The sequence below is a fragment of the Amblyraja radiata genome, chromosome 5, assembly GCF_010909765.2.
Source record: "Amblyraja radiata isolate CabotCenter1 chromosome 5, sAmbRad1.1.pri, whole genome shotgun sequence".
NCBI classification, from domain to species: Eukaryota; Metazoa; Chordata; class Chondrichthyes; order Rajiformes; family Rajidae; genus Amblyraja; species Amblyraja radiata.
This window is the reverse complement of record NC_045960.1, coordinates 113,814,737-113,829,790: the sequence shown is the minus strand read 5'-3', so window position 1 is coordinate 113,829,790 and position 15,054 is coordinate 113,814,737. Positions and strand designations below refer to the sequence as shown.

The 15,054-nt window shown below is 47.2% G+C and overlaps 1 protein-coding gene across 1 annotated transcript in view; it reads right to left on the bottom strand.

The window, feature by feature from the left end:
• The window catches only part of LOC116973714 (two pore calcium channel protein 1-like), a 47,510-nt gene that overhangs the window by 20,925 nt on the left and 11,531 nt on the right, over positions 1-15,054 (bottom strand). Inside the window, exons 4-8 of the mRNA XM_033022021.1 lie at positions 10,801-10,929; positions 5,394-5,510; positions 4,512-4,630; positions 2,416-2,517; positions 262-388 (exon numbers count right to left, since the gene is read on the bottom strand). Coding sequence (XP_032877912.1) covers positions 262-388; positions 2,416-2,517; positions 4,512-4,630; positions 5,394-5,510; positions 10,801-10,929 — 594 coding nt within the window. The remainder of the gene's footprint in view (positions 1-261; positions 389-2,415; positions 2,518-4,511; positions 4,631-5,393; positions 5,511-10,800; positions 10,930-15,054) is intronic.

Genomic DNA, 15,054 nt, shown 5'->3' with positions numbered 1-15,054 from the left:
CCCGACTCTCAGTCTGAAGAAAGGGTCTCGACCCAAAACGTTACCTATTCCTTCTCTCCAGAGATGCTGCCTGTCCCGCTGAGTTACTCCAGCTTTTTTGTGTCTGTCTTTGGTGTAAACCAGCATCTGAAGTTCGTTCCGAAACATTCTGGTGAACTTCCACGGCACAATTAGTAGAAAAATAATGTTCACTCCGAATTCAATGTTAAAAGATCAGGCGATGAATTTATGTTTTTGTAACCCTGGTAACCACCGCCGTACCTTCAGATGCTTCTTGTAGTCATTGTACACAACGGCCAGGAAGAGAGACATGAAGACATAGGTGTTGACGATGATGAAAACGATGAAGAATATCGAGTAGGCCCAGCTCACCTCATAGGCTGGCATCCTGAGAAAAAACACAAATCACAATGAAATACACTGGCACACATTACACGCGCCAATAGACAATAGGTGCAGGAGTAAGCCATTCGGCCCTTCGAACCAACACCGCCATTCAATGTGATCATGGCTGATCATCCACAATCAGTACCCGGTTCCTGCCTTCTCCCCATATCCCCTCACTCCGCTATCTTTAAGAGCCCTATCTAGTTCTCTCTAGAAAATATCCAGAGAACCGGCCTCCACCGACCTCTGAGGCAGAGAATTCCACAGACTCACAACTTTCTGTGAGAAAATGAGATTCAAGAGAGTTTATTGTCATGTGTCCCTGATAGGACAATGAAATTCTTGCTTTGCTTCAGCACAACAGAACATAGTAGGCATGAATACAGAACAGATCAGTGTGTCCATATACACAAATGTGTTTCCTCGTCTCCGTTCTAAATGGCTTACTCCTTATTCTTAAACTGTGGCCCCTGGTTCTGGACTCCCCCAACATCGGGAACATGTTTCCTGCCTCTAGCGTGTCCAAACCCTTAATAATCTTATATGTTTCAATAAAATTCCCTCTCATCCTTCTAAACTCCAGAGTATACAAGGCCAGCTGCTCCAAACTTAAAGCACACGGTATTGGGGGTTCAGTATTGATGTGGATAGAGAACTGGCTGGCAGACAGGAAGCAAAGAGTAGGAGTAAACGGGTCCTTTTCACAATGGCAGGCAGTGACTAGTGGGGTACCGCAAGGCTCAGTGCTGGGACCCCAGCTATTTACAATATATATTAATGATTTGGACGAGGTAATTGAATGCAACATCTCCAAGTTTGCGGATGACACTAAGCTGGGGGGCAGTGTTAGCTGTGTGGAGGATGCTAGGAGGCTGCAAGGTGACTTGGATAGGCTGGGTGAGTGGGCAAATGCATGGCAGATGCAGTATAATGTGGATAAATGTGAGGTTATCCACTTTGGTGGCAAAAACAGGAAAGTAGACTATTATCTGAATGGTGGCCGATTAGGAAAAGGGGAGATGCAACGAGACCTGGGTGTCATGGTACACCAGTCATTGAAAGTAGGCATGCAGGTGCAGCAGGCAGTGAAGAAAGCGAATGGTATGTTAGCATTCATAGCAAAAGGATTTGAGTATAGGAGCAGGGAGGTTCTACTGCAGTTGTACAGGGTCTTGGTGAGACCACACCTGGAGTATTGCATTCAGTTTTGGTCTCCTAATCCGAGGAAAGACATTCTTGCCATAGAGGGAGTACAGAGAAGGTTCACCAGACTGATTCCTGGGATGTCAGGACTTTCATATGAAGAAAGACTGGATAGACTCGGCTTGTACTCGCTAGAATTTAGAAGATTGAGGGGGGATCTTATAGAAACTTACAAAATTCTTAAGGGGTTGGACAGGCTAGATGCAGGAAGATTGTTCCCGATGTTGGGGAAGTCCAGAACAAGGGGTCACAGTTTAAGGATAAGGGGGAAATCTTTTAGGACCGAGATGAGGAAAACATTTTTCACACAGAGAGTGGTGAATCTGTGGAATTCTCTCCCGCAGAAGGTAGTTGAGGCCAGTTCATTGGCTATATTTAAGAGGGAGTTAGATGTGGCCCTTGTGGCTAAAGGGATCAGGGGGTATGGAGAGAAGGCAGGTACAGGATACTGAGTTGGATGATCAGCCATGATCATATTGAATGGCGGTGCAGGCTGGAAGGGCCGAATGGCCTACTCCTGCACCTATTTTCTATGTTTCTATGTTTCTATTCTCTCATCATATGACAGTCCCGCCATCCTGGGAATTAACCTTGTGAACCTTTCACTATTCTGTACATCTCAATGAGGTCCCCCCCTCATTCTTCTAAACTCCAGCGAGTACAGGCCCAGTGCCGACAAGCGCTCATCATATGTTAACCCACTCATTCCTGGGATCATTCCCGTAAACCTCCTCTGGACCCTCTACAGAGCCAGCACATCCTTCCTCAGATACGGGGCCCAAAACTGGTGTCAATGGTGCGAGGGTGTCGGAGAGAGGCACCTACATCACGTCAGGGCTGTTGGCCGTAGTCACCAGTACATAGAGGTTGAAGAAGACGTCCAGGTAGTTACTGAAGTACGGCGCTCCCTCGCCCGTGCGGAGCTTCCTGCAAACACAAGGTCCATCAGATTATTGTCACGTGTACCGAGGTACAGACAACAGCTTTTGTTGCATGATAACCAGTCAGTGAGCGGCTGGTCCTTGACTTGTATGGTACGGGACTTGATTAGTCACATGAACCGAGGTTGAGTGAAATTGTATACAGTTAGTACAAGTGTCACTTTACATAAGCACTTAATTACATCTTAGATAAGCTCATCTCAGATCCAGTACAAGTGTGTAGCAGTGGTTCACTGAGACAGTCAGTATACAGCGGCGCCAGTTCTGGGCCATTTTCAATAGACAATAGGGGCAGGAGTAGGCCATTTGGCCCTTCGAGCCATTCAATGTGATCATGGCTGATCGTCCCCAATCAGTACCCCGTTCCTGCCTTCTCCCCATATCCCCTGACTCCGCTATCTTTAAGAGCCCTATCTAGCTCTCTCTTGAAAGTATCCAGAGAACCGGCCTCCACCGCCCTCTGAGGCAGAGAATTCCACAGACTCACCACTCTCTGTGAGAAAAAGTGTTTCCTCGTCTCCGTTCTAAATAGCTTACTCCTTAATTCTTAAACTGTGGCCCCTGGTTCTGGACTCCCCCAACATCGGGAACATGTTTCCTGCCTCTAGCGTGTCCAAACCCTTAATAATCTTATATGTTTCAATGAGATCCCCTCTCATCCTTCTAAACTCCAGAGTGTACAAGCCCAGCTGCTTCATTCTCTCAGCATATGACAGTCCCGCCATCCCGGGAATTAACCTTGTAAACCTACGCTGCACTCCCTCAATAGCAAGAATGTCCTTCCTCAAATTAGGGGACCAAAACTGCACACAATACTCCAGGTGTGGTCTCACTAGGGCCCTGTACAACTGCAGAAGGAACAGAGTGCTGAATGTAGTTACTTACAGGAAGAAAAGAGATGTGAAAGAGCAGAGCGAAGATAGATACAAAATGCTGGAGTGACTCAGCGGGCCAGACAGCATCTGTGGAGAGAAGGAATAGGTGACGTTTCGAGTTGAGACCCTTCTTCAGACTGGAGAAGGGTAGAACAGCAGAGGATAGTGATCGTGTTGTATGACAGGAGATCCTCTCTTCGGGGAAGAGGATGCAAAAAGTCAACAAGACCAAAGTCGAATCATAAATGTCAGTGTAGCAGAGGAACGACTTCACCACTGTAGTCCATCTGGACTGCCCCAGATTCAGAGCCAGTGTATACAGCATGACAACAGGCCCTTCAGCCCAACTCATCCCTGCTGACCAACATGTCCCATCTTCACTAGTCCCACCTGCCTGCCTTTGGCCCAGACAAGTTCATCTTCATAAGTGATAGGAGCAGAATGAGGCCATTCGGCCCATCGTCTACTCCACCATTCAATCATGGCTGATCTATCTCTCCCTCCTCATCCCATTCTCCTCTCTTCTCCCCGTAACCCCCGACACCTCTAAACCTTTCCTGTCCATCTTTTAAAATGTATTTTAAATGTTGTTAAAGTCCCAGCCTCAACTACCTCCTATGGCAGCTCGTTCCATCCACCCACCACCCTCTGTGTGAAAAAGTTACCCCTCAAGTTCGTATAAATCTTTGCCCTTCCTTCAAGCCTGTTGGGGTGAACTATGGCTCAGCGGTAGAGTTGCTGCCTTACAGCGAATGCAGCGCCGGAGACCCGGGTTCCATCCCGACTACGGGTGCTGTCTGTACGGAGTTTGCACGTTCTCCCTGTGACCTCCGAGTTCTCCACGTTTTCTCCGAGATCTTTGGTTTCCTCCCACACTCCAAAGACGTACAGGTTTGTGGGTTAATTGCCTTGGTAAATGCAAAAAGTGTGTGTGTGTGTGTTTAGGATAATGTGTGTATACGATAAAAAGTGTGTGTATAGGATAATGTTATTGTGCGTGGATCGCTGGTCCGCACGGACCCCGTGGGCTGAAGGGCCTGTTTCCGCGCTGTATCTCTAAACTAAAGTAAACTTTAAAGTAAGCGTAGGAATCTATCGGTGTTACCTCTTTGCAAACAGCTTCAAGGCCATGAGGGAGAACACAGCAACGCTGAACATAAAGAGCACAAACACGTACGCGATCTCCGGGAGAGTGTTGCGGATGTTTCTGAACGCTCTTCTCAGCTGCAACACAAGAAATATTACAGCTCGCGTGGGAAACAATCGGGTCTGAAGTTAGTCGCAAGGAACTGCAGATGCTGGTTTATACCGAAGATAGACACAGAGTGCTGGAGTAACTCAGCGGGTCAGGCAGCATCTGTGGAGAACATGGATAGGTGACGTTTCACAGAGTGCTGGAGTAACTCAGCGGGTCAGGCAGCATCTGTGGAGAACATGGATAGGTGACGTTTCACAGAGTGCTGGAGTATGGCTGATCTTCCCCAATCAGTACCCCGTTCCTGCCTTCTCCCCATATCCCCTGACTCCGCTACCTTTAAGAGCTCTTTAATATAGAAACAGAGAAAATAGGTGCAGGAGTAGGCCATTCGGCCGTTCGAGCCAGCACCACCATTCATTGTGATCATGGCTGATCGTCCCCAATCAATAACGCCGTGCCTGCCTTCTCCCCATATCCCTTGACTCCACTAGCCCCTAGAGCTCTATCTAACTCTCTCTTAAATCCATCCAGTGATTTGGCCTCCACTGCCCTCTGTGGCAGGGAATTCCATAAATTCACAACTCTCTGGGAGAAAAAGTTTTTTCTCACCTCAGTCTTGAATGGCCTCCCCTTTATTCTAAGATGCTCATCTTTAACACCCATTGTCTTGGCATCCACAGCTTTCTGTGGCAAAGAATTCACACAGATTCACCACCCTCTGACTGAAGAAATTCCACGAATCCTCCACCCTCTGGCCGTAGTTAATCCAGGTGTAAAGGTGAGGCTTACCTGTCGACTTTCAGTGAAGTTTACACAAAACAGTGGTCTCAGGACCCTTGACCACCTGACTGCCAGGTATCCATTTTGTGCTAAAGCCAAGTACACAATCATATCCAATAACGTGAGCTGCAGGGAAACAAATGGCTCGGGTTAGAAACTATTAACGGCTTTAGACAGGCAATTTAATGCCGAATCATAAGTTGGCATGACATTTATTGAGATATTGAGCAGAAAAAATCAAAATCAAACTAATGCAAAGATAAATAACTTGAGGTGATCTTTCTCCAAGGTGCCAAGACATGTCCAGAGATGCTGCAAAACTAGTGTACAGGCACTTGAGAGGATTTAGTCTTGCAGCACAGAAACAGGCCCTTCGGCCCAACTCATCCATACTAACCAAGATGCCCCAACTAAGATAGTCTCATCTGCCCACATTTGGCCCGTATCCCTCCACACCTTTCAACAGACAATAGGCAATAGACAATAGGTGGAGGAGTATGCCATTTAGTCTCACAAGGGCCCTATCCATGTATCTGTCCAAGCATGTTTTAAAATGTTGTTCTTGTACCAGCCTCAATTATCTCCTCTGGCAGCTCGCTCCGTACACCCACCACCCTCTGTGTGGAAACATTGCCCCTAAGTTCATATTAAATCTTTCCCATCTCACCTTAAACCCATGTCCCCTGGTTCTTGATTCCCCTGCTCTGGGCATTCACTCTATCTATTGCCCTTGTGATTTTGTACACCTCTATATGATCACGCCTCATCCTCTACGCTCCGGGGAGTGAAGTGCTAGCCTGCCCAACCTCTCCCTTTAGCTCAGCCCTGGAGCCAACCTCGTGGAACTTCTCTGCACTCTTCGTATTGGCATCTTTCTACAGCAAATGGGAAACACTTTGGTCGGAAGTAGGAAAGAAAGACACGGAGTCGTGTAATCATTGGGAACTTGTCATTCAGCTCAACTTTGACAAAGGCGATGCGGCAGCCGACAAGTGGACAACCTTTTGTATAGCAGTTGTATAGGGCTCTGGTGAGACCACATCTGGAGTATTGTGTACAGTTTTGGTCTCCTAATTTGAGGAAGGACATCCTTGTGATTGAGGCAGTGCAGCGTAGGTTCACGAGATTGATCCCTGGGATGGCGGGACTGTCATATGAGGAAAGATTGAAAAGACTAGGCTTGTATTCACTGGAGTTTAGAAGGATGAGGGGAGAATCTGATCGAAATATATAAAATTATAAAAGGACTGGACAAGCTAGATGCAGGAAAAATGTTCCCAATGTTGGGCGAGTCCAGAACCAGGGGCCACAGTCTTAGAATAAAGGGCAGGTCATTTAAGACTAAGGTGAGAAAAAAAAATTTCACCCAGAGTGTTGTGAATTTGTGGAATTCCCTGCCACAGAGGGCAGTGGAGGCCAAGTCACTGGATGGATTTAAGAGAGAGTTAGATAGAGCTCTAGGGGCTAGTGGAGTCAAGGGATATGGGGAGAAGGCAGGCACGGGTTATTAATAGGGGACGATCAGCCATGATCACAATGAATGGCGGTGCTGGCTCGAAGGGCCGATTGGCCTGCTCCTGCACCTATTTTCTATGTTTCTATTCCCATTCTGCGGGAATAAGTGGGAGAAAGGAGAAAGGAATGGAAAGAGAATTGCACCATGAAGCAGAATATTGGACAAAAAAATGTCACTGTGAGATTCAAACAAATCGGAGAGAATGGGAATGTGGAAACAGACTGTCTTGATGCCATCTAACACTATAAACTAGAGAAAAATTATTTCCCAAGCTCTTTATCAGGTTAGGTAACAAAGCCAGAGTGCTGGAGTAACTCAGCGGGTCAGGCAGCATCTGTGGAGAACAGGGATAGGTGACATTTCACAGAGTGCTGGAGTAACTCAGCGGGTCAGGCAGCATCTGTGGGGAACATGGATAGGTGACGTTTCACAGAGTGCTGGAGTAACTCAGCGGGTCAGGCAGCATCTGTGGAGAACATGGATTGGCGTTCAGTTACTCCAGTACTTGCCATTACTTTGTGTAAACAGCATCTGCAGTGATTTGTTTCAACAAATTAATTCGGTTCGTTTTTCCTCAGGAATGCCGGAGGTTGCGAGGAGACCGGATAGAAGATGATAAAATTATGAGAAGCGGAGATGAGGTAGACAGTCAGAACCTTTTTCCCCAAGGTGGAAATTTCAAAGTACAAGGGGACACTGCATTAAGGTGAGAGGGGGAAAGTTTAAAGGAGGTGTGCGGGGCAGGTTTTTTTTACACAGAGGGTGGTGGGTGCCTGGAACTTGCTGCCAGGGGTGGTGGTGGAGGCAGATACCATAGTGGGGTTTAAAAGGCTTTTGGATTGACACGTGAATTAAATTTTGTTTATTAATGTGAAGATTGACACAAAATGCTGGAGTAACTCAGCGGGACAGGCAGCATCACTGGAGAGAAGGAGTGGGTGACATTTTGGGTCAAAGCCCTTCTTCAGACGTAGGCTCCTGACGGAGTCAATGGTGGGTAGACTGGTCTACAATTCTGCAATTTCTTAGGGTCGGAGTTGCGGGGCATTGAGGATTATGGATCACCTGCAGGCAGATGAGGGAGGGCAGGACTATTGAGGGAGGGCAGCGTAGGTTCACCAGGTTAATTCCCGGGATGGCGGGACTGACATATGATGAAAGAATGGGTCGACTGGTCTTGTATTCACTGGATTTTAGAAGGATGAGAGGGGGTCTTATAGAAACATATAAAATTCTCAAGGGGTTGGACAGGGTAGATGCAGGAAAAATGTTCCCCATGTTGGGGGAGTCCAGAACCAGGGGTCACAGTTTAAGAATAAGGGGTAGGCCATTTAGGACTGAGATGAGGAAAAACGTTTTCACCCAATGAGTTGTGAATCTATGGAATTCCCTGCCATAGAAGGCAGTGGAGGCCAATTGACTGGATGTTTTCAAGAGAGAGTTAGATTTGGCTCTTAGGACTAACGGAATCAAGGGATATGGGGAGAAAGAAGGAACTGGGTAGTGAGTGTGGATGATCAGCCATGATCATATTGATTGGGGTGCTGGCTCGAAGGGCCGAAGGGTCTATTCCTGTACCTATGTTTCTATGAGTTGGCCTTGGCATCATGTTTGGCACACACATTGTGGGCAGAAGGGCCTGTTGCTGTGCTGTCATGTTCCATGTAACCATTGCTAACACACTGGCAAACACAGCATGCATTCAACCAATTCCTCTTCTCGCACCAGTGAACTAGTAGACGCGTTTATTGTTAACGCAGCAGCATCGGTCCCAGTTGAGAATAAGTGGATAAACTGTACAAGTTGTTGGTGAGACAATAGACAATAGGTGCAGCCATTCGAGCCAGCACCACCATTCAATGTAATCATGGCTGATCATCCCCAATCAGTACCCCGTTCCTGCCTTCTCCTCATATCCCCTGACTCCGCTATTTTTAAGAGCCCTATCTAGCTCTCTCTTGAAAGCATCCAGAGAACCGGCCTCCACCGAGGCAGAGAATTCCACAGATTCACAACTCTCTGTGAGAAAAAGTGTTTCCTCATCTCCGTTCTAAATGGCTTACTCATTATTCTTAAACTTAACCTTGGAGCACTGTGTGTTGTTCTGGCCACACAGCTACAGTAAGGATGTCATGAAGGTGAAAGGGTGCAGAAGGGATTCACCAGGATGTTACCTGGGCTTGTGGGCTTGAGTTACAGGGAGAGGTTGGATAGGCTGGGACTTATTTCTGTGGGGCGTAGGAGGCTGAGGGTTGACCTTATTGAGGTGTACAAGATCATGAGGGGCACGGATAAAGTGAACGCTCACAGTCTGTTTCCCCCAGGGTAGAGGATTCTAAAACTAGAGGGCACAGGTTTAAGGTGAGAGGGGGGAGATTGAAGAGGGACCTCAGGGGCAACTGTTCCACTCAGATGGTAGTCCGTATCTGGAACGAGCTGCCAGAGGAAGCTGTAGAAGAGGGTACATATACAACTTTTAAAAGACATTTGGCCAAATGCAGGTAAACGGGGCTAGACCAGTATGCCAACATGGACCAGGTGGGCTGAATGGCCTGTTTCCATGCTGGTACAGCTCTATGACTAACCTAGAACAGGGTCCACAGATTGTTGACAACACATTGGATCAAATCCTGTTAAATTTAGTTGAGTTTAGTTTATTGTCCCGTGTACCGAGGTACAGTGAAAAGCTGTTGTTGCGTGCTAACCAGTCAGCGGAAAGACAGTACATGATTACAATCGAGCCGTCCACAGTGTACAGATACATCCTTGATTACATTGAATGGCGGTGCTGGCTCGAAGGGCCGAATGGCCTCCTCCTGCACCTATTGTCTATTCTAGACTACAGTGAATACAAGGTACAGAAAAATGCTGGAGAAACTCAGCGGGTGCAGCAGCATCTATGGAGCGAAGGTAATAGGCAACGTTTCGGGCCGAAACCCTTCCGGGTTTCGTCCCGAAACGTTGCCTATTTCCTTCAGGGTTTCGGCCTGAAACGTTGCCTATTTCCTTCGCTCCATAGATTCTGCTGCACCCGCTGTGTTTCTCCAGCATTTTTGTGTACCTTCGATTTTCCAGCATCTGCAGTTCCTTCTTAAATACAGTGAATACAAGGCCAGTCGATCCATTCTTTCATCATATGTCAGACCCGCCATCCCGGGAATTAACCTGGTGAACCTACGCTGCACTCCCTCAATAGCAATAATGTCCTTCCTCAAATTAGGGGACCAAAATTATGAAACCAAAGTGTACATAGAAGAATGAGGGGAGGATCTTATAGAAACATACAAAATTATAAAAAGGACTGGTCAAAGTAGATGCAGGAAAAATGTTCCCAATGTTGGGCGGGTCCCGAACCAGGGGCCACAGTCTTAGAATAAAGGGGAGGTCATTTAAGACTGAGGTGAGAAAAAACTTTTTCACCCAGAGAGTTGTGAATTTGTGGAATTCCCTGCCACAGAGGGCAGTGGAGGCCAAGTCACTGGATGGATTTAAGAGAGAGTTAGATAGAGCTCTAGGGGCTAGTGGAGTCAAGGGATATGGGGAGAAGGCAGGCACGGGTTATTGATAGGGGAAGATCAGCCATGATCACAATGAATGGCGGTGCTGGCTCGAAGGGCCGAATGGCCTCCTCCTATACCTATTGTCTATTGAACCTACGCTGCACTCCCTCAATAGCAAGAATGTCCTTCCTCAAATTAGGAGCCCAGAACTAGGAAATCAAAATGTACAGATACATGATTAGGGGATAACATTTAGTGCAAGGTAAAGCCAGCAAAGTCCGATCAAGGATAGCCCGAGGTAGATAGTAGTTCAGCACTTGCTCTCTGGTTGTGGTAGGATGGGTCAGTCACCAGATGGTCAGCTGGGATGAAACAGTTGCGGAATGATTTTGACACTCACCAAGATGGTGACGATGACACAAATGTTCTTTGCATCTTTCCAGAACACCTTGCTGGGAGTGACCTTGGAGAAGTGCAGGAGGCGTACGGAGAACATCACCAGACAAATAAACTCAACGGTTGAAGTTACCTGTGGAGTTACAGAGAACAGAGCCATTCACTATCTGAAGGTAAGTTAGTAGGTAAGCAAGTTTATTGGCCAAGTATTCACATACAAGGAATTTGCCTTGGTGCTCCACCCACAAGTAACAACATGACGTACAGTGACAGTTACGAATGACTCAGAAAACACTAAACATTAATAATAATAAAACATTAATGATAAAACGCCAAAACACGTGTTTGGTAGACAAAAATGCTGGAGAAACTCAGCGGGTGAGGCAGCATCTATGGAGCGAAGGAATAGGTGACGTTTCGGGTCGAGACCCTTCTTCAGACTGATGAGGGGGTGGGGGGGGGGGGGGGCGGGAAGAAGAAAGGAAGAGGCGGAGACAGTGGGCTGTGGGAGAGATGGGAAGTGGAGGGGAAGGAGGGTGAAAGCAGGGACTACCTGAAATTGGAGAAGTCAATGTTCATACCGCTGGGGTGTAAACTACCCAAGCAAAATATGAGGTGCTGCTCCTCCAATTTACAGTGGGACTCACTCTGGCCATGGAGGAGGCCCAGGACAGAAAGGTCAGATTGGGGGAGTTGAAGTGCTGAGCCACCGGGAGATCAGGTTGGTTATTGCGGACTGAGCGGAGGTGTTGGGCGAAGCGATCACCAAGCCTACATTTGGTGGATGGCTGTTTGTCGGGTTGGAGGCAGGTGACTAGTGGGGTGCCTCAGGGATCTGTGTTGGGTCCTTTGTTGTTTGTCATGTACATCAATGATCTGGATGAAGGGGTGGTAAATTGGATTAGTAAGTATGCAGATGATACCAAGATAGGGGGTGTTGTGGATAATGAAGAGGATTTCCAAAGTCTACAGAGTGATTTAGGCCATTTGGAAGAATGGGCTGAAAGATGGCAGATGGAGTTTAATGCTGATAAATGTGAGGTGCTACACCTTGGCAGGACAAATCAAAATAGGACGTACATGGTAAATGGTAGGGAATTGAAGAATACAGTTGAACAGAGGGATCTGGGAATAACCGTGCATAGTTCCTTGAAGGTGGAATCTCATATAGATAGGGTGGTAAAGAAAGCTTTTGGTATGCTAGCCTTTATAAATCAGAGCATTGAGTATAGAAGCTGGGATGTAATGTTAAAATTGTACAAGGCATTGGTGAGACCAAATCTGGAGTATGGTGTACAATTTTGGTCGCCCAATTATAGGAAGGATGTCAACAAAATAGAGAGAGTACAGAGGAGATTTACTAGAATGTTGCCTGGGTTTCAACAACTAAGTTACAGAGAAAGGTTGAATAAGTTAGGTCTTTATTCTCTGGAGCGCAGAAGGTTAAGGGGGGACTTGATAGAGGTCTTTAAAATGATGAGAGGGATAGACAGAGTTGATGTGATCAAGCTTTTCCCTTTGAGAATAGGGAAGATTCAAACAAGAGGACATGACTTCAGAATTAAGGGACAGAAGTTTAGGGGTAACATGAGGGGGAACTTCTTTACTCAGAGAGTGGTAGCTGTGTGGAATGAGCTTCCAGTGGAAGTGGTGGAGGCAGGTTCGTTGGTATCATTTAAAAATAAATTGGATAGGCATATGGATGAGAAGGGAATGGAGGGTTATGGTATGAGTGCAGGCAGGTGGGACTAAGGGAAAATAATTGTTCGGCACGGACTTGTAGGGCCGAGATGGCCTGTTTCCGTGCTGTAATTGTTATATGGTTATATGGTTATATGATGTAGAGCAGCTGACACCTAGAGCAATAGATGAGGTTGGAGGAGGTGCAGGTGAACCTCTGCCTCACCTGGAAAGACCATCTGAAGGGGCAAGGCAGCAACGTGATAACTTCAGTGACCTCTCCTGCGCTCTTCTTCCCTTTAACTTCATCCATACTTTTTCAATCTATTGACCCAGTATAGACCTAGTTTCCAATCTACAGATCTAGTTATACGGTTTGCCAGGAGTCTGGTCCCAGCCGGGTTCAAGTGGAGTCTGTCCCATCGCAACAGTTCTCTCCTTCCCCAATATTGGTGCCGATGTCCCACCAACTCAACCCCACTCAGAGAAACATAGAAATATAGAAAATAGGTGCAGGAGGAGGCCATTTGGACCTTCAAGCCAGCACCGCCATTCAATGTGATCATGGCTGATCATCCCCAATCAGTACCCCGTGCCTGCTTTCTCCCCTTATCCCTTGACTCCAGTAGCCCCTAGAGCTCTATCTAACTCTCTCTTAAATCCATCCAGTGAATTGTCCTCCACTGCCTTCTGTGGCAGGGAATTCCACAAATTCACAACTCTCTGGGTGAAAACGTTTTTTCTCACCTCAGTCTTAAAAGGCCTTCCCTTTATTCTCTGTTGCCCCTGGTTCTGGACTCACCTAACATTGGGAAATTTTTTCCTGCATCTAGCTTGTCCAGTCATTTTATAATTTTATATGTTTCTATAAGGTCCCCTCTCAACCTTCTAAACTCCAGTGAATACAAGCCTAGTCTTTTCAATCTTTCCTCATATGACAGTCCCGCCATCCCAGGGATCAATCTCGTGAACCTACGCTGCACTGCCTCAATCACAAGGATGTCCTTCCTCAAATTAGGAGGATTTCCTCCTTCCTCCTTCATTCCTTCCTCCCCCGACGTTGAGCCACGCGTTCAACTTTCTCATCCTCTCATCCCTGTACCAATTTGCAGGCGGCTCAGCTAGCAATCCAGAGATTATTACCTTCCTGGTTCTGCTTTTTCAGTTTGGTGCCCAGCTGCTCAAATTCCCCAAGCAGAACCTCTTTCCTCATTCTACCTACGTCATTGGTGCCCAACCGGACCTTTCCCCACCCACTCCAGGTTCCTCACCAGGCCAGACGAGATGTCCTAAACCCGGCCACCAGGCCATCAACACCGCCTCCGGGACTCTCAAACCTCACCACAGAGAACAGTGTCAATGCCCCTCATTCTACATTAGACAATAGGTGCTGCCATCCCGGGAATTCGGCCCTTCGAGCCAGCACCGCCATTCAATGTGATCATGGCTGATCATCCCCAATCAGTACCCCGTTCCTGCCTTCTCCCCATATCCCCTGACTCCACTGTCTTTAAGAGCCCTATCTAGCTCTCTCTTGAAAGTATCCAGAGAACCGGCCTCCACCGCCCTCAGAGGCAGAGAATTCCACAAACTCACAACTCTCTGTGTGAAAAAGTGTTTCCTCGTCCCCGTTCTAAACTGCTTACCCCTTATTCTTAAACTGCGGCCCCTGGTTCTGGACTCCCCCAACATCAGGAACATGTTTCCTGCCTCTAGCGTGTCCAAACCCTTAATAAACTTATATGTTTCAATAAGATACCCTCTCATCCTTCTAAACTCCAGGGTGTACAAACCCAGCTGCTCCATTCTCTCAGCATATGACAGTCCTGCCATCCCAGGAATTATCCTTGTAAACATAGGCTGCACTCCCTCAATAGCAAGAATGTCCTTCCTCAAATTAGGGGACCAAAACTGCACACAATACTCCAGATGTGGTCTCACTAGGGCTCTGTACAACTGCAGAAGGACCTCTTTGCTCCTATACTCAAATCCCCTTATAATGACATTAGCTTTCTTCACTGCCTGCTGTACCTGCATGCTTACTTTCAGTGACTGATGTACAAGCACACCCAGGTCTCGTTGCACCCCCCTTTCTCCTAATCTGACACCATTCAGATAATAATCTGCTTCCTGTTCTTGCCACCAAAATGGCTAACCTCACATTGGAGAGCCAGTGGATGTAGTGTACCTGGACTTTCAGAAAGCATTTGATAAGGTCCCACATAGGAGATTCGTGGGCAAAATTAGGACACATGGTATTGAGGGTACAATAGACAATAGGTGCAGGAGTAGGCCATTCGGCCCATTGAGCCAGCACCGCCATTCAATGTGATCATGGCTGATCATCCTGGCAAAATCCTCTAAATCTTCTCTGCACTCATTTCACTCCTCCTCTTCTCTCCGTGTCTGACTCCCTTTTCATCTCCAGCCTTTGTCATTTACTCCACCCATCTGCCACACACCCCCCCTCACCTGTATCCACCCATCACTCGCCAGGCTTTGTCCCGCTCCCACCTCTCTTTCCCAGCTTTCTCCCACCCCCACCCCCATTCCATCAGTCTGAAGAAGGGTCCTGACC